General features: G+C 34.1%; 1 protein-coding gene across 1 annotated transcript in view; it reads left to right on the top strand.

The window, feature by feature from the left end:
• Positions 1-26,541, top strand: part of ASCC3 (activating signal cointegrator 1 complex subunit 3) — a 328,231-nt gene that overhangs the window by 109,940 nt on the left and 191,750 nt on the right. The window contains exon 11 of the mRNA XM_029944011.1: positions 17,285-17,449. Coding sequence (XP_029799871.1) covers positions 17,285-17,449 — 165 coding nt within the window. The remainder of the gene's footprint in view (positions 1-17,284; positions 17,450-26,541) is intronic.

The raw sequence follows: 26,541 nt of genomic DNA, 5'->3' as shown, positions 1-26,541 counted from the left end.
TAAAAGGACCACACACACAAACCGACTGTATTCAGTACAAACCATGTGTTCCTCACTTATTAAATTGGGAATATGGGGCACTGTTGTTCAGTACACTGGCCACTGGCCACATGTGACTTTTTAAATTAAAATTAAGTAAAATTTTATAAAATTAAAACTTATTTCCCTCATTTGCACTAGCCTCATTTCAGTTGCTCAGTAATCACCAGTGGTTACCAAATTAGGTAATGCAGGTCTACAACATTACTGTCATCATAGAAGGTCCTACTGGACAGTGACCATGTGGTGCTTCAAGGGAGCATTGTAGCAATGTAGAGAACAGAGTTGAAGCAGTATATGTGAATACAAATGCTTTTGCTTTTGTTACGGGGCATGGAGTTCCAGTATACAGAAGGTCCTGCTGCAGTCAGGAAAGAAGCCAATCACTATTAAGCCACTCCTCTGTCATAGAACTTAGATGTACAGTTTCTGGGCTTCATTCTAAGGGCATGTTTACAGATGTCAGGCTATCTTGATTCTGAGGCAATTTTGATACAATTTTCAATTGTACAGTTAAGAAATTTCTGTTTCCAGCTTCCCAGGGGTCCTGGAGAGCCGTCTCCCCTCAATAACCTATAACATTGTATGTACATTATATAGTTTATTTAATTCTCGCTTGGATGTTTATTTACAATTTTCAAACTTTTCTTATTAGAAATATCAATGTGCATGATTGGCTAGAAATCTGCACTAAAAAATAAAACATATTAGAAATAATATAGCCCAGTTGTTTAAAAAATTGGCATAAATGTTTAATAGCATTGAAAGTTCAAAACAGCCTTGTAAGGACCAGCATTTTAACACATTCAAATTGATGACGAGGAATACTATTTGCATTGTTTTGTCTTTTCATAATTTCTCATTACCAAATCAATTTGATGTTATCCTTTTCTGTCATTAACGTTAGTCATATTAGAAACTAGCTTAATCCAGCCACTGTCTCTTTATATTACATATAGAGGCACTGAGATTGCCATATTGCTGTTAATTATATTTTGCTCTGGAAAATCCAGCATAGTTTTACAGCTCATTTATAATAATCATTACCTCTTCCCCACCTTCCTATCTCATCCAGTGGCTCTATTTGGTAGGAAGAGCTAAAAGAAGATAGCATAAATTTAAACTACATGCTAATAAAATATGGAATAAAAAACTAAGAAGAAGTAAAAATGATGCACAGAGTAGACTTTATCAACACAGATTTGTTTCACTTCTGGGTTTTGTAAATATCTGAACTTCTGTCATGTATAACTGATATTCAATATAAAGTCACTTGTCTAGCTCACTAAAATACTGTGTGTCTATTTCATGAATCAGCAAAGAATGCTAATCATTTGAAGTCACCATTGACTGAGCTACTTCTGCATAGTTGCAATTTTCAAACGAGTTGAAAAACCTAGAATCTTATTGATGAAATCTAAATATTCTGAGATATGGATTTAGTTTAGAAATAATTGTCATATTTATACTTATAACATTGCTATTTCCCTGCTTGCCTTCATTTGTTTGGTTTTGGGATTTGTTTTTGAAAGTACTTATTTCAGAATAAGAATAGTAGACATTTTCTGTTTTTGAAGGTGATTCTTGTATTTAAGCTTTATTTTTCAAGTGACTACATAAAACACAATTAGTGTGGTTTGGGAGGTAGTAATGACTTTTCAAGCCTTAATTAACAAACATTTTGCTTTTTTTAGTCTTTTTTTCCTGAATTTTATCAATTTTGTGTAATTAAACAACTAAAAACCAGTATGAAAATTTTTAAGCTTCCTTTTAGTTAGAGAAAGATCTAAAAAGGGGGAATAGAACCTGAAATCTGAAAGCAGCCAATCTCTAAGAAGAATGATTAGTTTCAAAAGGTTTAACCATGTGCTTAAACATAATAGAATTAACTATCCCTTTAAAATCTTTGATGAAATGTAAATATTATTTGCCAGGCCAACCATTTCCTGCATTTGAATGCATACCATTAAGAAGTAATGAGGTTCTATTTTGAAGAATGTCTCATTACTTTTATTAGTAAGTAAGCTATACATTACTCTGAAGCACCTTGAAATTCTTAGTGTTAGTTATTGAGTATTTTTACTTTTGCAAGGTTTAATAGCTACTTATAAAATATATTAAAATGCTTTGAGTAAAAAAGCCCACTGTTATGTATCAACTACTATTTTTAACTGTTTTGTTCTTAATATAGTTGGATGAGAGGGAGTCCTGAGAAAACTATAATTTTTGAGGCATAAAAATCTGTTTTGTGAATGCAAATTATGTATTATTTGAGACCCTTAGAGTATAATTTAAAAGCACTCAGGAATCTAATTATCTTAGCCATTACTAAAAAAAAATGGGAATAACAATTTTGCTTAATACATGAATATTACTTTGCAGAAAAATAGCTTGTTTCACTGTATCAGAAGAGTGAAGAGAGGAATTGGAGGAGTCTTATTCTAAATGGTTTCATTTTTTTCTTTTTGTCAGTCAGTTTAATACCACCATTTAGTTACTTTTTGTTTCTATCGTGATTGTTTTATATTCTTTTTTTTTTTTTAGTGTTTCTTTTTGAGAGAGAGACAGAGCACCAGTAGGGGAGGGGTAGAGAGAGAGAGGCACACAGAATCTGAAGCAGGCTCGAGGCTCCAAGCTGTTAGCACAGAGCCCAATGTGGGGCTTGAACCCACGAACTATGAGACCATGACCTGAGCCGAAGTTGGGTGCTCAATCCACTGAGCCACCCAGGCGCCCCTGATTGTTCTATATTCTTATGGACACTATGTAAAAAAGAGCATAGTATTAGAAAACTTATTTTTAAATTACTTCAAGAACACTGCTTGCAAAGTTTCTCATGTTAACTTACCCAAATACAAAGCAAAAACCAATAAAAAGCTTAGTGTTTTGTTCCTCTTAAAATATAACAATGTCTACTATTATGAAATAATACAGTGTATATAATGTTCAGAAACAGTCTACTTTCCCTGTAAACAAGGAAGCAAGAATTAATGTTCAATATTTATAATGCTCATTCCAAGTCCTCTTTTACTCATTAAATTCAGAAAAATCCTGCCACCAGTAAGTTGTAAGATAGGAACTCGCTAACCATAAACTTTAATATTATTGTGAAGAAATACTTTTATCTTCCTCAGAATTTTGGCATGTACTGAATATTAAAAGGTAAATTATATGTGGTCTTTTATAATTGCAGATTCCTTAAAGTGGGTGTTCTTTAGTTTTCAAAGGCTATCTAATGAAATCTGGAAAACATTTAAAATTTTTAAATAACTATTTTTAATAAATAACAGGCCTCAGGTTTTACTATTCCTTTCTACCTTGTTTTTTTTTTTAACTCAACTGTTACCCTATAGCTAATGAGGTAAAAAAAAAATAGTTTGTCACATAAGTAACAGTGTTGGCAGCTAATGACCTAGAAAAGATGAAGAGGCTAACCAACTTTAATTTACTTCTGTTATATTTTCAAATCAAGTTTGAAAAATTTTCTCAGAGGGTAACTTGCAGCTATATTAAGTATTTCTTAATGTTTCATTTGTGATTATTTCATCCTGAACCAGGACGAGAGCAGAGAGATGTAAAATATCTGACACATGGGGAATTTTCTGCAGCATATGTTTTAATATTACTTTTCCTTGGGGAAAGATAATCCTTAAGTGTACTCTGTATTTAAATATAAGGTTAATACAGTCAGTCCAGCACCCGTTCTTATTGATCATTGATTTTATCTCCTGTGTGTTTCTCACATTCATCCACATCTGCTCCATCTTCACTAATGCTTTCTGTCTGAGCCTTTATCAGCTCTCACCTTGATTCCTTCTAACTGGGGTAACAGCATTCAATTTGTTCCCTCCTGTTCTTTCCCCTTAGGTAGCCAAAAATGCAGTCTGAGCAGTTTCATTCCTTCTCTTTTCTCCCACTCTCTCCTATGAAAAACGGCAGTCCAAAATGAATGAATGAGGGGTCCCTGGGTGGCTCAGTCAGTTAAGTGCCCTACTTCAGCTCAAGTGCCCTACTTCAGCTCAGGCTATGATCTCAGTTTGTGGGTTGGAGCCCCACTTCGGGCTCTGTGCTGACAGCTCAGAGCCTGGAGCCTGCTTCAAATTCTGTGTCTCCCTCTCTTCCTGCCCCTCCCCTGCTCACACTCTGTCTCTTTCTAACTCTTAAAAATAAATAAACACTTTTTAAAAATTCAAAATGGGGGCACCTGGGTGGCTCAGTCAGTTAAGCATCCAGCTTTGGCTCAGGCCATGATCTCACGGTTTGTGGGTTTGAGCCCTGTGTCAGGCTCTGTGCTGACAGCTAGCTCAGAGCCTGGAGCCTATTTCAGATTCTGTGTCTCTCTCTCTCTCCATTACTCTCCCCTGTTCATGCTGTCTCTCTCTGTCTCTCAAAAATAAAATTAAAAAAAATTTTTTTTAATTCAAAAAAATTCCAAAAGAACCAATAAGTGAATGAGTGAATGGAAGGAAGGGAGGGAGGAGGGATGAAGGAAGGAGTAGACAAGACAAGACAAGACAAGGCAAGGCAAGGCAAGGCAAGAGAAGGCAAGACGAAAAATGAGGGAAAAGAGTCTCTAATAGTTTTCCAGGTTACTCTAGAGCATGGAAAGAATAGCAAGAGGTAGCTGAAAGGCCGTGCATCATCTGACCCTGCCCACCTCTTTCCCACCAAGTTCCAGTCCTCTCAGCTTCTTTGCTCAGCCCTTTACTCTGCCTGTCTTTACTCTCTCCTATCCATGTTGTCCCCCACATGCTCTGTGTACATGCCCTGCTTCTGCTTGTAACTCTCTTTTTCTCCTTCATCTCAATTCCCTTTCATCTTTTAGATATTAAATCAAATATTGATTCCATTTTTTAAGTTTATTTTAATTTTGAGAGAGAGTGTGCGTGCAAGTGGGGGAGGGGCAGAGAGAGAGGGAGAGAGAGAATTCCTTGCAGGCTTTGCACTGTCAGCACAGAGCCCAACGTGGGACTTGAACCCACAAACCTGTGAGATCATGATCTGAGCTGAAACCAAGAGTTAGATGCTTAACCGTCCAAGTCACCCAGATGCCCATCAAATGTTGCATTCTTGATAAAGCCTTTTCCATTTTCTCTGCTTAGGTCAAATCTTCCTAACAATTTGTTGTATCATGAATAATATCTAAGTTATCTTTAGTACCTTATCACAAGTAAAATTTTGTATTTTACATTTTTTTGTATAATGCCTACTGCTACTCCACCTGCATTACAATGTAAGCTGTATGATATCAGGGCTTCATTTGTCTGCCTTTATCTTTCCTCACCATTGCATAGTTCATAGTATCTGATATGTTGCAATGAGGAGGAAGAGGATGATGCTGATGATGTTAGAAAATCTAATTGATCCCTATTATGTGTCAGGCATTCTAAATATTTTATGTATATTAATGTGTCCATTTCATTATGATCTGCTGATACATAGGTACTGTTATTTCTTCATTTTATTATGGAAGAAACTATGATTTGTGGTAGAAGATAGATACACAATAAATATTTAATAAATGGATCACTGAAAGTTATTGAATGTGTTTTCATTAAGCACAATATATCAGAGATAATGTATTGATAAATGAGACACTCCCAAAAGGATACTTAGATTTAGAAGTACTAAAAATTGTGTTTATAGAAATAAAGGTCAGTCCATATTAATAGGACTACCCACTTTTCTTTCTTGGTTTGGAGGAAATTAAGTTAGGATACCTCAGCTATTGCCTTACGGGACATAAGGAAAAGAAACACTGGCCTTTCCCTGAGGTGAGCTTGATGGAATAGGGGTGGGAGGGCAGGAGAGGAGCATTATAAAAAATCCATAAGTCCTGAGTACAGAATGTTCAAATTATAGTCACTCCTTTTGGAGTGATAGTCTGAAATACAATTCTGCTTTTCCCAACAAGACAGGGATCCAAGCCATCTAGTTTAACTTAAGCCAAGAAGAGCCAATAAAATCTCATCTTTTCTCAACAATATTCATCTAAGGGAAAAAACATCTGGATACTGGGATTATCATCCCTAAGGCATATGGTGAGCAGTGTCATCTCTGTCCAGGACTCAGTAAATGGGCCTCTATCTTTGAATAAGTTTTGAGATGTTTTCCATTTAGTAAATGTACATGAATCGATTAGAGAGAAGAGCATTCCTCTGGCTAACTCACAAAGTCCATTATGTGACAGTATAATAAACATAACTTTTTAGACCCAATATACATATGAAACATAAATTGTATAAATCCTACTATAGAATGTAGAAATATCTGTTCTATTTTCTTATTTGGCAAGAAGAGTTACCATCAATATTATGAGTAATGATTACCTGCAAAAAATATGATTCATCAACAGTTCTTGAGTACGTACCATGTACCAGACCACTTTAAGATGTTGTGGATACAATATCTATCAAGACTGTCACTGTCCTTGCCTTTTCAGTGCCTGTGGTCTACTGAGGGAGACAGATATTTAAGCAAGCAATATAGTGTAATAAATACTATGCTGAGAAAGAAAATATGGGCACAGAAATGCCAGAGAAGCCAATGCAAGGGAAATATTAGTAGGATATTATGGTTTAAGAAAAGCCTCCTAAACATTTCAGCTTAGGACCTGGAGAATGCAGAGAAGTGTGTGTGTGTGTGTGTGTGTGTGTGTGTGTGTGTGTTAGCATATTAAAAATGGAATCATAGGTCACATATTTGTGTATCTTTATGTAAAATGCATCATATTTTGCTTTTTTTCATTTAAAATCAGTAAGTATAGATCTACATTATTTCCTTCTAAAAACTTCATGAATGTCTATTTGTGTGTGGGGGCTATTTTTTTTTTTTTTTTGAGGATAAAATTCTGGAAGTTGCTGGACCTAGGATTTGTGCGTTTTAAATTTTGATAGGTTTTCCCAAGTTACCTCCAAAATAGCTCCACTATTTATAGCTAACATCTCTGTTAAAGACTGAGGTTATGCAATTTGACAATATGAACACTAAGTACAAGAAATACTTCCTACAAAGGGAAAATGCATAGTTTCAAAAAATAACATATTAAGCATTGTTAAACAAATACCACTTAAGATACAAAGCTATTTCTCCATGATAAATTAGTAAAAATAATGTAAATAGCCCAATGCAGGTATAACTTCAGCTCCCAAGCATTGCAGATAGTGTGGTAAAATCATTTTGGCTAGTGATTTGCTTAAAAGGTCTGGTTAGTACGGTGAAAACTGTTTGGTTAACTGAATCGAGAATGGCTACTGGAGTCCTGAGATTGTAAAATTTGACAGATTTTCTTAAGTTGCAATACCAGAATCACTTGGGGAGCATTTTCCTACTACACACACTGGTATCCTTTTTGGGAACAGTCATCCTAGCAGGTGTTAGGTGATAGCTCCTTGCCGTTTTGATTTGCATTTCCGTGATTAGTGATATCTAGCACCTTTGCATGTACACAGGCCAGGGTTCACAGAAGTCTAATGGTGGCCTGTGCCATGGATGCTTCCTGGGGCTGTGGACGCTGCTTTGGGCTGCTTGGGCCAGTGGATGATACTGGGGTGAACCAGGACCCTAGGTTTGCAGGAGCCTCAAAGACCTGGGGAATTGGCCTGGTGCTGGGGCAGGCCAGCTCTGGACCTGTGACAAAAATGGACACTTAGTTCCTTCTCCAATGAAGGAAGGTATTTCTCTGCACTGGGCTGCCTAAGCTTATAGGAGGGATGATTAGGGGTGGGTGGTAACGTGAATCTATCTTTCCTACTCACCTCAGTGCATCTTTTCTTATTTCTGCATTTCACCCATGTGCTGTAATCCCTCACCTGGCATCCTTAGCTCTTGTGAAGTTATTTTCTTTCACAGATAGTTGTTCAAATTGATTTTTCTGGAGGAGGGGACAAACACAAAATTCCTACGCTACTACTTTGCTGAGATCACTCCCAGTCTTTCCTTTTCATTTGGGTGTCAAGATACCTTACAGTTAGGTTTGGTGCTTCTTCACAGATGCTGTATTTGCCTTGCTCCTTTATCACTTTGCTAAGCCTCCATTTTAGTGTACGTGAATTTCTGTTAAGTCACTTCAAAGCCAATAACAAACAATTGTTTGATCTTTTGTTAAGTACTGTAAGTTTGTTAGAAATGGAAGGAGTAGGAGAAAAATGCAGAAAAATGTAAAATTTCACTTGGATCCGCACTGTCCTCACATTGGTACTGTGTGTATAGCATATACTCTGGTGGGCAGAAGCCGCAGCGCTCGATGGGAAGGGTCAGCTGCCCACCATAGCTGACTGTATCATTTTGTAACATTATGTGAGGAACTGGTTGAACCACATTTCTTCTTTGGTGTGTTTCTCCTGTAAGCTTCTCAACCTCTTGTCTTTATGTTTGTATTCCTAACCACAGACACTTGTCTCTAGACATGGAGTTATTTACCAACTTCTGTAGAGAAGCTCCTCTTTGGATAACCATAGATTGTGATGAAATAGAACACATGCCCTGCCTTTGTTCTTTTTCTAAATAGAAAGGTATTAAATAATTGAAGTAGGTATACAATAAGGACAGGTAATTTTCTTAATTGCAGTAATTTTCAGCAGCTTATATCCTGCCAAAATTCGTTGATATGATTTTAGAATCCTCCCTTCATCTGTCTGTCCTCACTGGTAGACCCCAAGTAAACATTTGATAAATTGTTCTTGAATTGGCAGAATCTCTCAATAGTGAATGCCTGGTATTAGTTTGAAGAGATAAAATTGGTATTATTTTGAATAATTTTTGTGAATCACTACAGAATACATTTCTTTCCCTCATCAGTTTTGAGCTTTTAGTTGTTTGGCATCGCAATATGACATTCTAAAGTGTTTTAGTAAGAAACTGATCCTCAAACTGAGCTTTGCACATGTGGCAGGAAAGAGAAAAAGAAATTATAGTAAGCCGAGGAAAGCTGTTCTCTATGAGTCATACCCCAGTTGTGTAGAATAGAACTTACCAGAGGACCAGTTTCTACCACAAACTACCCACATCTCAGAAACCTTCCTTTATGAGTAAGCAGAAGAGTAATCATTGTAAATTGTGTTAGACCCTTGGTCTCTGAGACTTTAATAGAATGAAATACTGGGGTATTATGGACAAGCATTTAGAGATGAGAGCAAGGTCTTTATGGCTTTTATACAGAGTAATATAAACAATTTCTGTATTTTTCTCTTAGTATAATTAGTTAAGTTTTAGGGTAAGCAAGCCTTGTATTCTTTATAGGCCTATGCTAATGGCTAGACTTCAATATGCATGGTCTGAGATTGTTGGCAAGTGTTTTAAATCAACAAAAAGAGCTATAAAAAGAATTGTACTCCAGTTGTAAACACATCTAGTCTAGAAAGTATTTTAAATGTTTCTCCCTTTCCCAGAACTCTATGTTCTGTTCCTTCAAAGGTTTTAGAATTTTTTATTGATTTATACGTTAGTAAATATTACCTATGAAATATTAACTAAAAATAGTATCAATTTTTTTGCTAACATGAAAATACCCAGATACATTTTAGATTACATTCTTTAAGCTTTAGCTTGACCGTATCTGTACTTTCAACAAAGAATATGAAGTAAGAATACTTCTGTATTTAAAGATTTTCCAATTAATTTTTATATTTTTAGTTTATAATTGAAAGCTGTTGTCCTTGACATAAATAGTACTAGATACTTTAGAAGACTTTGTGCTTTACATGTGTGAACATGTACTCATGCATGTGAATTGCTGGGATAGGAAAGAACATAAAATGTAGAAAAGGAAATAGTTGGAACTAACTGATTTGTTGTAGTGTCCCCAGGGGCAGGTATAATTTGCAGGCTGTCAGATTCCATTATGGGGGCTGTTGCCATCAATCAGAGCTGACATTTGTATAGCAGAGGTTAGTATAACGGTAATTATATGTATGTTTATTGAATCTAAACCCTGTGACATTTTACCTTTATTCTTTAAACTAAAACATTCATGTAATTTATAAAGTTCTTGGTTGAGTGGATATGTGATTATGTATTTTAAAAAGGAAAATAGAATTCCTAAGTCTTGCAAACTGTTGCCTGGTCTAGTCTATAACATTAGAATGTGATTTGTAACAATTCCAGACTGAGCATTTTCACTTAGAAGATGTGTTAAGCAATGATTCTTGAATATTGCTCTTTAGTTAATAGATCCCTAACATTTTGAACTCAATGTACCATATTTCATGAAGTGTAGGACCCATTTTAAATATTTATTTGATGGGAGCCTGAGTGGCTCAGTTGGTTAAGTGTCCAACTTCAGCTGAGGTCATGATCTTGCAGTCTATGGGTTCAAGCCCCACATCAGGCTCAGTGCTGACAGCTCAAGAGTCTGGGGCCTTCTTCAGATTCTGTGTTTCATGCTTTCTTTGTCCCTCCCCCTCCTTTTTTACCCCTCCCCCTAATGCTCTCTCTCTTTCTCTCTCTCTCTCTCTCTCTCTCAAAAATAAGTAAATATTTTAAAAACTTAAAAATTTACTTGATAGTAGAAACAACCATAAACTAAGTAACAAAATGACAATAAAGAAATATCTACCAATAATTACTTTGAATATTAATGGGCTAAACACTCTAATAAAAGGGTTGCAAAGTTAATAAAGAAACAAGATTGCATAGAGCAATAGTTTACCATTTTCATTATTATATAGTATTTCATTGTGTATGTTACAAATTATTTACTTATTTATGGACATTTGATTTGCTTCTAATTTTGAAGTATTAAAATAGTACAGCTATGTAAGTTATGATACACATCCTCAGGTACAAATATGTGTGCATGTCTCCTTAGTACGTATCTATATGAAATGAAGTTCCTGGTAAAGACCAGCATACATTCAACACTAATAGATATTACAAAGCAGTTTTTCAGAGTGGTTGTATGAGTTTATATTACCACCATTGTTTTATTAGAATTCACGTCCTCTCTAAACACATTACATTTTCTTTCATTTTAACATTTCAAGTAGTTGTATGATGGTATCATTTTTCTCACTGTTTCTTTCTATTAGTTGTTTTTTTGCCAATATGAAAAACCGTGTTAATGATTTTCAGTTATTTTCTGTTTCATGCATTTACTAAATATTATATACAGTAGAACCGTTATATATCATAATAGCGTTTATGTACACACAGCTTACTGTTTTTTCCCCAAACTCAGATTTGCTTTTATAAATTTGCATATACTTAGAAAATTTGATTATCACTAAGACTCATAAAGAATAGTGTTGTAATTGCAGATATGTATCATTAGGGGAGAAAAATTTGCTTTTAGACTTCTCTTGACTTGCAGTCAAACAGAAGAAATGCAGTATATTCACTAATCACCAGAATACTAGGCAGAGTTATCTGGTACCCAAGTATTATGGAAGGACAAGAGACAATGGGATTTATTCTGGTTGAGATTATTGATGGGAATGTAGCAATTTATACTTGGATTTAGAATTATAGGTAGAGTTTTTTGTAAAGTTTTAGAGAATGTTATGCTAGTTGTGGGGAAAGCATAAACAAAAGCATGTACATTTGAAATTGAAGAATGTGTTTGGGGAATGTTTATAAGCCTAGAAGACATTTGGGAGTGGGGGGAAAACAGTAAAAATATTGGAGTATAAATATACAGACAAGAGTCAAGGATTTTCAGTAGAAACTCTTTGAATGTTTTTGTAAGACTTTGACATATTAACTTTATGTCAGGATATGTATTTTGTACCAACTGGTAGGATGGTTTGGGTATGGGTCCACAATTTGAGAGACAGTTCAAGAATGCCATTAGTACCTGAAAATATGTGGAGAATAGGTGGGGGGGGTGCGTGGAGAAGAAGGGAGGGGTGAGAGAGAGAATGAGAATTGGAAACCAAGAAGCCAGATGTTTGCAGCCTACCAGCCTAGGAAGGTGGAAGCAGTAAGTCCCTTCCCTAGAGAACATCTGTAAATTATACCTTCAGTATTTAAAACAATAAACAGATGACAGAATAATTAAGTAGATAAATATTTTAAGGCTTAATATTCATTGGTATTTGTTTTGGTATTGTATAGTAGGTAGGATGACCATTCTTTTTTTCTCACTTTGAGCAGGAAGTGTTTTTTTAACTACTGGTTTGCAGCTTTATGGGTTTTATATATTTTATTTATAAATAGAAGTATATCTATAAAAGATAAGGAGCTCTTTGGAAAAATGTGTCCACAATACCATTACTACATTAAAATATTCCAACAACATTTTCTCATCTTATATGCAGTAAGTCTTTTTTCCCCCATTTTCTTCTTTTTAAAAATAGACTTTGTTTTAGTTGGGATCCAAATAATTTTCTGATTGATTTTGCCTGAGTGTTCTTTCTTCCTGGAATTTAAAAAAATTATGGTTCAGTTTACGTAGAGTGAAACAAAATCTTAAGTGTCTTCAGTGAGTGTGATAGATGTGTAATCTGCAATAGAACAGCATCGATAAAAATCCTGACACTTTAGAATGATCCCTACTATGTCCTACCTGTTTGTCCCTCCTCCTGCAAAGCACTATTTTGATTATTTTTCATTGTACTTGCTCAGTTCTTTATCAAGCCACTCTAGTTACATTAACTATCTTTGTCTCTCCAATAACTGTTTGCAGAACAAAAATATGAATAAAGATATATTTAAGAACACTGTAATCTCTTCTTGCAAACCCAGAAAACCCACCCTTAGCTTTAACTTCTAACACTGAAGGTTATTATGTGTTTGTAATTGCTGACTCATAGAGCAATATTCTTTCTACTCCTTGAAATTTTTCTATCTTCTATTTCTCAGGGAGTATTAGATTAGATGAATCTAGTAATTATCTATAAAGAACAAAAAGTAAAAGGTAAATTCAAATACATTCATTTTACAGCCACTGTTGGACTAAAAAAAAAGGCTTTGTGATCTCTAGTAATCTTTACCTTGAAATCTGAAAAATTCTATTTCAGTGAGTCTCTGAATACTCAGATTCAGACACAATATTCTTCATTCTATGAAGCACTCCCGTGGTTATGTTTTCATGATGGGTTTGCTGTTGGGTCCAATTTTTTAAGTAATAAAAGTTTACCTTTGTTTTTCTTCCTTCTTTTCACCCCCAAGAAAGAATATATTTCACCTAGGAAAATAATAGCCATGATATAATCATAGAAAACTAAACATTGTAATTGTACTATAGACAGATGTAAGGAAATTTTTTAATGTTAATGTTTAAGTGCTTATGGGATGGGGCAAAAACAGTTTTAAGAGGAAAGTTTATTGTGATAAGTCTACATTAGATAGAAATAGTTCATAAACCACCTTACCTGTACCTCAAGGGACTTGAAAAAGAACAACGAACTAAACCCAAAGTTAGCACAAAAAGGAAATAGCAATGATCAGAGCAGAAATAAAGGAAATAGACATAAAAAATTGAAAATGTCAACAAAATAAGGGCTAGTTTATTAAAAAGGTAAACAAAATTGACTAACCCTTAGCTATACTAAGAAAAAAAGAAGGTCTGAAATGAAATAAAAAATGAAAGAGGAGACATTACCACTGACACTGTAGAGATACATAGGATCATAAGAGATTATCATGAACAATTAAACATCGGCAAATTGGATAATATAGAAGAAACGTATAAATTCTTAGAAACATACAGTCTACTGATTCATGAAGATATAGAAAATCTAAATATTAATAATCGATTATGTTAATAGAATGAAAGAGGATCATATTAATAGAATGAAAGAGAAAAGATGATCATACAATCATCTTAATGGATGCAGAAAAAGATCATTTGACAAAATTCAGCATCCTCACATATTCCCATCCTCTTTACAACATTATCAACAGCAGCCAAGATATAGGAACAGCCCAAGTGTCCATCAGTGGCTGAATGGATAAAGAAAATGCAGTGCATATGTACAATAGTATATTGTTCAGCCATAAAAGGGAAGGTAACTCAGACTTTTTGACAACATGGATGGACCTTGAGGATGTTATGCTAAGTAAAATAAGTGAGACAGAGAACAACCAATACAGAGAACCAAGTGTGTTCTCACTTATATGTGGAATAAAAAAGCTGAACTTAAACAGTGGAGTGGTGGTTGTCAAGGTCTGGAGGATAGGAGAAATGGGTAGATAGTGGTCAAGGAGTATAAACTTACAACTATACAATGAATATGTTCTGAGGATCTAATGCACAACATGCCAATTTTCACTTGCAATACTGTATACTTGAAATTCATTAATAGAGTGGACCTTAAATGTTATCACCACATTCACAACATACCCACATGTATGAAGGGGTAGAAGGGTTAATTAACTTTTTTGTGGTCATCATTTTGAATTATGTATCTGTATCAAGTTATCACATGTGGACCTTAAATTTATATATGTTACATCTCAATATCTCAATAAAGCTGGAAAAAATGAAGAAATAAAGTGATTTTCCTTAGGTCACAGTGTTTTAAAGGTAAAATAATAATCATGTTTAAGTGAATTACCAGATGAATTGGTTCTGGCAAGTCTTAGGTCCTTTGGTTTTTTTGTCAAATGGATGAGCATTTTAAAATTCAATACACCAAATTTAAATTTTTGACATGATGGTGATATGTATGTAGCATCATAACCATGCCATTTCCCAGTGGACAGGATAAAATTGGAACAGTTTCAAGTAATGATTTTTATATTTCTGAGGGAATAAGTACACGTATTTAGAGAAATTTAAGTTGACACTAAAAATGTTGACAATTAACCCATGCCCCGATACACGAGCAGATGGAAATGTCTTGCATGAGTTCCAATTCATTAAGCAAATGTGACACTTTATGTTCTAGCCATTTTAAGTTCAGAGAACTGAAGTGATGAAATAGTAATTTAAATGCAGCCACTTCTCACTGTGCTGAAAGTAAAGTATAATAAAATGCTAAAGTGGATTTTAAGATTTCCTTGGTATAGCTTTCTGATATCTAAAAAATTTGATTTTACAGTTTGTTACCACATTGTTATCTCTGAAAGCTAATTATAAGAAAATATTAGCATAATACTCTTAAGTTCATATTGAGGTAGGTAGCCAGGCTTCCTTTGTAGTAACAAAATGGATGAACATAGGTGAAGGGAAGGTAAAAATAAGATATAAACAGAGAGGGAGGCAAACCATAAAAGACTCTTGTATACAGAGAACAAGCAGAGTTGTGGAACGATGTTAGGTGGGGGATGGGCAAAATGGTTGATGGGCAATACGGAGGACACTTGTTGGGATGAGCACGGGGTGTTACATGTAAGTGATGAATCATTAAGTTCTACTCCTGAAACCATTCTTACACCAACTTGGTTAGTTAACTAACTTGGATTTAAGTAAAATTTAAATAAAATTTAAGAAAGTGTATCCTGTTTTTTTTCCTAACACTTGCAAATAATAAGCTTACTTATTTTATACTTTGATAGTAAATATATAGTGTAGGAGGATCGTGGTTTTTGGAAACAAATAAGCATGGTTTCCAGGACTCCTAATGAAAAGGGTTGTTAGTAAGTGATCCCTGGGTATATTTATACTAATATATCCTGGCTTATTTTAACTTGATCATTATTCAAAGTAGAAGTTCAATTTAAGTTTGTTATAAGATTTCAATGCACAGTGAATGTTTTTACCTACTTTAGTTCTCAAAATTTATTATACATCTGTTTATACCTAATTCCAGCAGCATTTCCTTTCTATTAAATTTGATGTAATCTCAACATTACCATTTAGCTTTAGCAAATTTACTAAGTAGCTTTGGATTTGTAGTATATCATATGTTTGATATGAATTGCTTAATCCATTTCATTACAGTTTGTTAATTAATGTTCTGTTCAAGTACAGCTGCTAAACTTTGTAGTCGATATAGTTCATTTCATAATGAAAACTGATATGACTAATAATGCAACAGGTCATATCGACAAATTTAGATTGTGGATAAGAATTTATATATATTTTGCACCAATCTAAAAAAATAAGGTTATTATTGCCCCCATTGGTGACTTAATCAGACATGAAATAACGTAACAAGAATGTTGAGAGAAGAAACTGACCTTCATCTCAGTCTCCTCCTTCAAAGCACAGATGAACTGTGATTATCATCAGTCCCTCTAATGTTGATATACTGGCTAAGAAAAGCTTTGGTTTTGATTTCTTATCTCGTAATCTTTGATATATTCACATATTGGCTTATTTCCTAATGTAGTATTACTATAGTAGAAGATATTATTAACCTTGTCATCTTTTTCTCTGCAACAGGATGATTTTAGAGTTTGCAAACAATTTAGTGTGGGACAAGCAAAGAGATTTATAATAACCATTTCATGTTAAAGGGTCTGCTTCAGGAAGTTCACATGAGTACCTTGGGCTTACCTCCTGCTTTGTATGCTCTGGAATCTCCAGTGACTCACTCTTTGGGTTGCCATTATGTTCCATTCACACTGTATTATATGTATTAGTTTTGGTATAAAAGTACTATATATACTAGTTGATATTAAAGGCCAATTTTTTAAAAACTGTGTATTAGTAGTGAAGCTTCCTTCAAATTTGGATAGGTATAAACAGGTTATCATTACTAGAATGGATTCTTGGTTTCCTTTTTATATCCTTTTAACACTTCTTTTACTTCTTTGACTTTTCAAATAAAGGCCGTTATCAGTATATATAGTTTTAAAGATAGACTCATTTGTTTTTTATATCATAAGACCCTTTTTAAAAAACATATGTACTTTATACACTTCATGACAATTTATTGATAGACTATCTTCACTGAGTTTTTTTTATTTTTTATTTTTTTACATTTATTTACTTTTAAGAGACAGAGACAGAGCGTGAACAAGGGAGGCCAAAGAGAGAGGGAGACACAGAATCTGAAGCAGGCTCCAGACTCTGAGCTAGTGGTCAGCATGGAGCCCAACGCAGGGCTCGAACCCACGAACCGTGAGATCATAACCTGAGTGGAAGTTGGATGCTCAGATGACTGAGCCACCCAGGCGCCCCTTCATTGAGTTCTAAATAACTGCTTAATATCACAACTTAAGTGAAGTGAAGTGGGGTGAAACATCACTCTTGAAGTGACATTGTTTACGGTGAATTAAAGATCAGTCCAGGATGTTTTGAACACCTTTTATTTGATCTACATAAAGGTTGCTAATCATATATCTTTTTGAAGGACACAGTTGAAGTTTATATAATCTATGTGACATTTTCTCTTTTTAAATTTATTTTATCTTATAGATGCTTGTTACCACACCAGAAAAATGGGATGTAGTGACAAGAAAGAGTGTTGGAGATGTAGCTCTTTCCCAAATTGTAAAGCTCCTTATTCTTGATGAAGTTCATTTGCTGCATGAAGATAGAGGACCAGTATTAGAAAGCATAGTGGCCCGTACTTTACGGCAGGTAAGAGGAAGTTATTTTTAAATTATTTTGGAGGAATGAGTAAGTTTTTAAGCTTAAATGTAGCATTTAAAATATATTAGTATGTATTGTTCATGGGAATAAAGACAATTTCAATATGGAGAAAACTTAACTATTTTGTTTTCATATTTAAAGTACTCTTTCTTCCAAGTCTTATTTTATTGAAGTTTCTCTAAATCAACCAAACTAAAGACAAGAAAATTTCTAAACTATTATTGCAAAGCTATGTCTAATATTGACTAAGCAATATTAATATACAATAGAACATAAATATTAATGATTTCATCTTCTTCCCCCCGAAAAAATCTGAACTAAAATTATTCTTATAAACTAGATAAAATGAAATATAATCACCTCAGTGCATAATCTTCATTTTTTTAAAAAAAGATGTGTACATGATATTTCTAATTTGAGAGCTTTTTGGCTCTTCATAAATAGTCCAAACAAAAATTGGTGGATATATCAATGTCTTGTGATTATTTTCTGTCAGCCTCTCTTCTTATTAATTGAAAAGGTAATGTCTTAGAATATCTGAGTATTTAAATGATGTTTGTTGGTAGATTGTACATGTATAGAAAATAGATGAATACTAGTTTTTCAGCATAATCAAGAGCTCTAATTCTTGACTCTATTTATTATTGTCTTTGTTCCCTATTTTCCTGGTTTTGTTTTCTTTCTGAAATAGCCAAGACTCCATGACCAATTTTTCTTTTGTGAGTAACATTAACTTAACTTACTCCTGACTATCTGGCAGAATTCCAGCTATGAATCATTTGAACCATGTCTACGCCTCTAGCCAGATGCTAAGCACTAGCAGAAAAGATCACACGTTGATATACTTGAGTCACTTTACGTTCATAGACTGAATTTACTGGCATCATTGGGATCACCCTGGAACTTCTATGCTAGTTCTCTCTGTTTCCCAAAAGTGAGGACTTCCAAGTTTCACCAGACTTCTCCCACATTTTTCCCTACCCTGTCATGCCTCATTCTTACAGGACAATACTTTTAGTGAAACGAAATAGTCCTTTGTGCTTGAACTCCCTCAGTGCCCCTCCTTTGCCTTTCCTTTCACCACCCAGAATAAACCTCAGTGGCCCCCCCCCCCATATCCTTACTCATCATCTGTCCCTTGTTCTCTAATTAGAGACCCCTTCTCTGCTTGCCTCGGACCCATTCCTTCCACTCTCTATGTTATCCCTTTTCTTTCCTACGTGTCTTTAACTTCTTCTCAGTGGACACTGTCTCTTCAGCTTAACTGCAGTGTCCTTTTTATTTTTACCAGAAAAACCTTGCTCAAACCTATCCTTCTCCAATAACTCCTATTCAGTAAAGCTCTTTTTGCTACCTGTCTTCTGGAAATATTGACCTGTATTCACTGTTTCTCTTTTGACTTTCAAACCATTGCTGTCTGTTTATTGTTACAACATAGTAAATAAAATGTTTTTTACCAGGATTGCCATTTATCAAATTGAAAAGATAGTCCTCAAACCAATTTTTTGTACCTTTTAACACCACTCTTTTTTGATATTTGATGTAACGTATCATTTTCTCTATCTTGAAATTTTTATTCCCTTTGGCTCCATGATGCCATCCTGCTCTGATTTTCTTCACTTGATTCCCGTCCCCCCCTCACCACCACCTACTTAGCTGTTCTTAACAGTCTCCCTTTTTGTCTCCTTTTCTCATCCTTGAGATGTTTACATTCTCCAGGTCTCGGTCAGTTGCCATCTTCTTTTTTCATTCTGAATATTTACCCAGGGAAAATAACATTCCTTTGCCTGTGTCACTTAATTCTATGTAGTCCAAATCTTCCCCTCCGACTTCTGGCCATATCCAGATGCAGTTGTATGTTTCTATTCTAATATCCCATGGATATCTCATGCTAAACATGTCAGAAACTGCCATCCGCCCTATATATTTATATATAGCATCACAGTCTCAAGCCCAACTCTGGGAATCACACTCAAGTTTTCCTTCTTCCTGAACACCCTTCTTACTCCAATCACTACTTAGATATCAAGTTTTTATATTTCATATGCTAAACAGCTTTGATCCAGATCTACATATGGGAATTTAATATAAAAAATAGAGTGCAAAATTTTGGAAAGTTATTTTGCATTTTAAAATGTTTTAAAATAGTGTGTTTTCATCTGGTAAATCCACCATAAAATTCTAGATGGATTAATAATTTAACTATATCAAGCAAAACTCTCAATACATTAAAAAAGACATAAGAGAGCATTTCTAAATAAACTTGGAGGTAGATAAGCTCTAAGCAAAATGGAAAACTCCAAAGGCTATAATGGGAACATGTGGCATATTTGGATGTCTAAATACTAAAAACTTCTGACCAGCAAAGACATCTCCTAAAAGTTAAAATGTAAGACAGAATAACAAATTATTTGTAGCATATAAAATAAACGTATTTTATATTTAATAGTTATTATAAATTAATAAAGTATTTGAGCTTTTTAGAATTTTGGGAAAAGCATCTTATAATAGAAATAAAAATAAAAATACTGAGTATTATAGAAATGATGCTTAAAAGGACATGAGATTTTTATCAAATTGGCAAAAGTGAAAAAAAGAATGTAATTTGAAAGCACTCCCTAAAATCAACCCTGTGTTTTTACTTTTAGGGATCCAATGTATAGAATTCATAGCACAAACACATACCTATATTTTTTCATATATCTTTTAATGTTTATTTTTGAGAGAGCATGCATGAGCATGTGCTCACAGAGGAGAGGCAGTGAGACAGGGGGACAGAGACTCCAAAGCAGGCTCTGCACAGACAGCAGAGAGCCCAAAGCAGGGCTCGAACTCATGAACCATGATATCATGACCTGAGTTGAAGTTGGATGCTCAGTCATTTGAGCTACCCAGGTGCCCCCACAAACCCATATGTATATTAACACCGGTATTTACTGAACCTTTCTTGTTAATACAAAATGTGTTAAAAGCAACCCAGATATCTAACACGAGATGAAATGGTTTAATAAATTATAGTCAAACTATAAAAGGCAATTTTGCAGCCTTTAAAACACATGAGGTAGACCTGTGCTCACAGGTCTGGATCTAAACTGGATCTAAACTGGATCTAAAAGATATATTCATATTGAAAAAGAAAGCTGTCCTCTACATATAGCATAATCCCATTTATGTGAAAAAACATTATATAATATATTTATATTCTCATTCATTAACTTAGTGAACATGTGCCAACCACATAGTTCTAGGAGATATGGATATAGTTAATCAAAGTTCTTACTTACATTTATTTTAGGTTTGGGTAGACGAGAGTGCATATACATGCAAGGATATGCTGCAAACTGTAAAGGTGGTTTGATAATAGAAATGGAATTAGAGGGTTATTTGGGACATGTTCACATTTTACCATATAGATTAAAAAAATATATATACACACACATACATAAATACTTGTACATAAAGCACAAAGGGATGGAATATTTAAAAAGACACAAAAGTCAGATTTTAGCTAATATCCAACTTAATAATTTCAATAATGCAGATAGTTGTAAGACAAAGGTGAAGCATGGAGAAGTCTGAAACTGCCGTCACAGCTCTCCAGGTCCTTTCTGGCTGCATCGGATTGGCTCTGGCCCAGATTTTCAAGCATGAAGGGCATCATTTACAGAAGAGAGCTGTTTTAATCATGAAATGTGTTTATTTTATAACCATGATATTTATATAGCTTAGTTATGTTTTCCAGGGAGTCATGCCAGATGAATCCATACATTCTAGATTTATTTACATTGAGCCACCTAGAGGGACCATGTGCATCAGCTAAAAGCATTATAACGATAAGGACTTCCCTGTGACTGTAGAACATTAGAGGTCAAGTAAATATCACCAGTCCATTTACCAGAAGGTCTGTCAATAGCATGTTTACAGTGGGTTTTGACTAGGACATCTTTCTTTCCTGAGCACCCTCAGTTAAGGGAGCAAATGAATTGCAAGCTTACTACTAATACTTCCTGTGTATATGTATACAGACACATGATACTATATATTATGTATATTTTAAAGCAGTTGTAAATTTATAAGTATTAATTATAATGTATAAATTTCCATATACAATACATAAATATTATAAACTATGTCAAGTTAAATGTATATAAGCTAAATATATAAAATTATAGATTCTTACTGTATATGCAATACTTATAGAAATATATTTAATATATGATATAGAAATATATATTGTATATAATATAGATATGTAACATCTAAATATATAATATATTCATCCTACATGTGATACCATCATAATATAATCAAACTCCAACTGTATGGTTTATCACTACTATACTCATAAACTTTTTGATGGCTTGCTGTTTGGTATCTAAAGAAAAATGTTTAAATTCCTTGTCTGGACAATAAAGCTTATTGGAGCTGTGATCTATTTGTATAATTTTAACGGCTACACATTCCTTAGCTACAATAGGTTCCAACTATGCAAAACTCTTGTGTTCTTTCCCATTTCCTTTACAGTACCATTGACCTTCTCCCAGAGATGAAACTCATCTCACTGAAGGCAGAATGTGTTATTGGTTATGAGAAATTCTATCTCCATTTGTACATTTTTCTAGATTTTAATCTCCTTGATAGAAGGCTCTGTGTGATTCTTCTCATTTTTAATGTACTATCACAAAACTCATAACTATTTTTATTAAAAATCAGTTTGTTTTTATTTGTACCTTTTGATTACCAGATGTTCCCAGTAGATGGCAGTCTTTTACATAGCAGATCAACATTTGTTAACAGAAGCACCATCAAAAGTATTCTAACGCAGTGTAGATTGTGTTCAGATTCTGAAACTGTGTGGCAGTGGCGGTCTTACGGAATTCACAAAACACTTGGCATGATTGAGAGGAATTTGGAAAACAGAAAGTGTAAGAAAGGCCACAGCCGTTGTATTTAACAACACTGAACTGTTATTTGTCTTCTGACAATATTTGTCTTCTGTCTGAATGTTGATTTTTATATAAAGGCAAACATCCTAAAAACTTACTGCTTAGTACTTGGGCTAATTATAAAAAGAAGCTGAAAATATAAAACTTTTATAGTTTTCAACAATTAATACTTTTTAGGTGAATTTAGTTTATAGTATAGTTTATAAAGCTTTGAGATTTGGTTTAGGACATAAAGTGTCAAGTTATTATCATTTAAAAGAAAGTTTTTCACATACAGGATATCGAGAAGAATAGTATCATACTTTTAGATTAAAAAAATAGAGTAGTTTTAAAACAGAATTTTAGCAGAAAAAGGTCCATGGTGTTTGCAGAGCATCATGCATTTAGCATCGAAATACCTTAAAAATATGTTCAGCAACTTTATGTTATAAATAACGATTTTAAAACAAAAAGATCACCTTCATTCCCTTTCAAATCACCCCCACTACTACAGAGAACTATTGTGTAATTAAAATTATCATTCTAGGGGCGCCTGGGTGACTTAGTCAGTTAAGCACCGACCCTTGAGTACAGCTCAGGCCATGCATGATGTTATGGTTCCTGAGACGAAGCTCAGTGTTGGGCTCCACACTGATAGCGGAGGAATCCCAGCTTTGGACCCTTTCTCCACCCCTGCTGTGCACACACCTTTGCATGTGCGTCCTCTCTTTTTCTCTCTGTCTCTCAAAATGAATGAACTTTTTTAAAAAAAAGGTTAAAAAAATCATTGTAATCAATGTAAAGGATTCTCATCACATGCACAGGAGGTTTCTTAAGTAATAGGTATGTTCATTATTTCTTCTATGGAGGGTTCCTTTGTTTTTAGTTGGGCTGGGTTTGGATTTTTGCTGATAGCCACAAGGTTTTTAGTGAAAGCAAATTCATGGTAAGATATTGTATCTGTATTTATACTTTAATCTTTATCCATTTCTATCATTTTTTGACGCTCCCTCTTTATGCTTCTGCAAATAGTCCCTGTATGTGTGGATCTGTGTCTTATTCAGTGGCGTCTGCATTGCATGAAGTTTAAGTCTTAAGCCATTGTTGATTGGCTAATTATGGAAGTGTTCCTACTACTTACTTTGGACTAATTTGCTTATACCCCCTGAGTCTTCTAGACTAAGCAAACTTATCAAAAGCCTCATCAGAAACCTGCAATGAAGGATATAGTAGCCTCATGGTATCATAATGGTATATTTTAATTTCTAAATGAATAAAAGTTTTTGACCATCTCTTGGTTTTATCTTTCTAGATACATTACATTGTAATCAGAGAAACTGGCCTATATTCTTTTTGTATTTGGATGTGAGTTTTTTGTGACTTAATACATTTAATTGTTAAAAAGTGCTTAATTGTTTAAAAGTTCCTATAGAAATTTAATGTAAATTCCAATGTACATTTTTAAGTACTGTGGGTAGAGAGTGTACTTTGTATGTATTGATCAAGCTTGTGAATCATGCCCTACAAAGTCATTCAGGAGAGGATTCTCAGTCTACCTCTAAACTCACCTCTAGCCACACTTTGTCCTTTCATTCATCTTCTTCCTGCTAAGCTTATTCCAATCCTGTAGTCTTTGTACTTTTTCTCCTGTTTGAAGACTTTTATCCCCTGATCATCTCTCAAATATTTCTTCTGTAGTGAGGCTTTTCCTCATTATCCCACCTAAGTGGGGCCCCACCCCTGCTGCCTTCTGTGCTATTACCTTGTTTTACTCTACTCACAGCTCTTCCTGGTACTGATACCTGAAAACACCTAATTTATTTATGAGTTTATGGTTATCTCTCCTCGACTAAAATGTCAGCTCCTCGATTGTAAAGGCAGTTTTGTTCACTGCTACTTCCTGGTGCCCCCCTCTCCTCAAATGTAGTTACATACACACTGTTGACTGACTAATGAAATGATTGGCAAAATCCTCTCTGACTTAACTTAAAATGCTACCCTTGCTCCTTTGTAAAAAAAAGAATAATATTTTGTTTATTCCCTTTTCTATCTGTTGTGATTTCTATTATTCTTGAATCCTTTCTAGAAATAATGAATATCAGATAACATACTTTGTCCCCCTTTTCTTTAACATTCAGCGAATGAACAGTAATTTAACAAAATATGATTTCCAAAGCTTATTGAGTTGTTTTCTAGGTAATATCAACAAAAGGTAAAACTTTTTGAACTAAATGCAAAGCATGTTTTGAAAATTCATTTATATTCTTATTTTTCTTTTTTTTCTATAATTTAGCTCATTATAGGATTTTTATGGAATCCGCTGATTTATAAATTTATTGGAGCAAATGGGTCTGTTTTTGTAACCAGTCTGTAACTCTACCATACAAATGTTTATATTCATTCAGTACTTGATAATCTCGGTTTGGAGTTTTTTAAGGGGAAGGTTGTCTTTACATTCATCTAAATACCTTTAATTTGAAAGTTGTCATTCTTATTCTTTTACCAAAGTGGTAATAATCATTTGTCTAAGGAGCCATATATGTATCTCATAAGTAGTATTTTATTTAGTCCTCAGATCGGCCCAGATATAACCTCTATACTCCTCTCTAATCTTACAGAATGGGTTTGGAAGTTACAGTACCACATTTTCTCATACGCCTGTAAGAAGCATTTGTGTCAGAGAATATATCCAGGCATTTGGACTCTTCCTGAGCTGTGTGTACATTGTACTGCAGTGTGCAAGGAGAAATCTGGCATTGACAGTTGCTCACTTAGGGGCAGTAAACTTGAGGATACCAGTAGGCTGCAAGCAAGTTTTGACTAAAATTAGATGTAAATAAGGACATAGGAAACTGAAGAAATGCTTAAGTATTTACCCAAATGTTTCATGAACCCCCTTATTTTACATATGATAGCAAGAAAGTGAGAATGGCAAACATCCCTAAGACTTAAGAAAAAATAATAATGTTATGGTTAGAAATCTTTTTATATGCACACTCATAGATTGATTAATCAGATTGGTAATTAGACTTACCAAATTCAGTCTAAGTTGTGTACTTTTTAAAATCACATTAGAGGTTTTCAACTTCTTTTTTTCCAAGTAAGAAACTATTTTGTAAGTCAGACTTTAGAAGCCAAGTATACAAACTACGAAAGCAGAAGGGGTATGACAACACAGACAGAAGCGCTGTTATAGGGACATGGGGCAGCAGACCGCCACCTAGTATTTCTGCAGAATCTGTAGGGCTGAGCTGCGAATGGGCCTGGACTGTATCATGCTAATGATAGACCTTAATTCCCCTTAGGAGGGGAAAATTAATTTTCCTCCTAATTTAAAATGGGAAGTTCACATGTGATTAAAATGATTCTTCTTTTGGCAAATACTAACATCCTGTATTGCTAATGTAGAGAATTTGAATAATATAATTCTTGCGGTAGAGTGATCAAACATACAGAATTGTATAACCTATGAATAAATAAATCTCAGATCTCTATGGGACATTTTTTTCAAAGCAGAAATTGAGCAGATCATAGTCTTTACAGAATACAGTAGAAATTTAGAAATAACTTTTATATAATAAAATTATATCTATATATCCATATATATATATATACACACACACATATATACATATATACATGCATAAATTCTACACTCTTATATTTGATAAAATGAATATTTAATACCCAACCAGTTGAAAGATTAATCTGAGGCCACTTAGAGGCCAGTAAGTGGCCACGGAAGGAAGAGAAGGAAGAACGGAGGGGCAGTACTCTTTTTTTTTTTTTTTCCAAAAGCAATGGAAGCTTGTCAAATACACCCAGAATTATCATTCAAAGTAAGAGTTATACTCTAAAATGAAACAGGAATGGAGACACTATAAATAAGTTAATTATTAAATGTTAAATGTTAGACAAATTTGTACAAAAGAGTCTAATGAAAACAAATGGAAAAATAATGAAGCAAAAAATAAAATTAATTATAAAATAGCAAAACAGTAGAGTTTTTATTAACCTGCTCAACTGTTCTTTTGGATTCTATATTGTTTATTTCTGCCCTGATCTTTATTATTTCTTTTCTTCTGCTGGGTTTGGATGCTCTTGCTGCTTCCTTTCTAGTTCCAGTAGGTTCTCTGTTATTTTTTGAATTTGCGC

This window comes from Suricata suricatta, chromosome 7 (genome assembly GCF_006229205.1).
Source record: "Suricata suricatta isolate VVHF042 chromosome 7, meerkat_22Aug2017_6uvM2_HiC, whole genome shotgun sequence".
NCBI classification, from domain to species: Eukaryota; Metazoa; Chordata; class Mammalia; order Carnivora; family Herpestidae; genus Suricata; species Suricata suricatta.
Note: the sequence above shows the minus strand (reverse complement) of the source record. Positions and strands in the feature narration are given on the sequence as shown.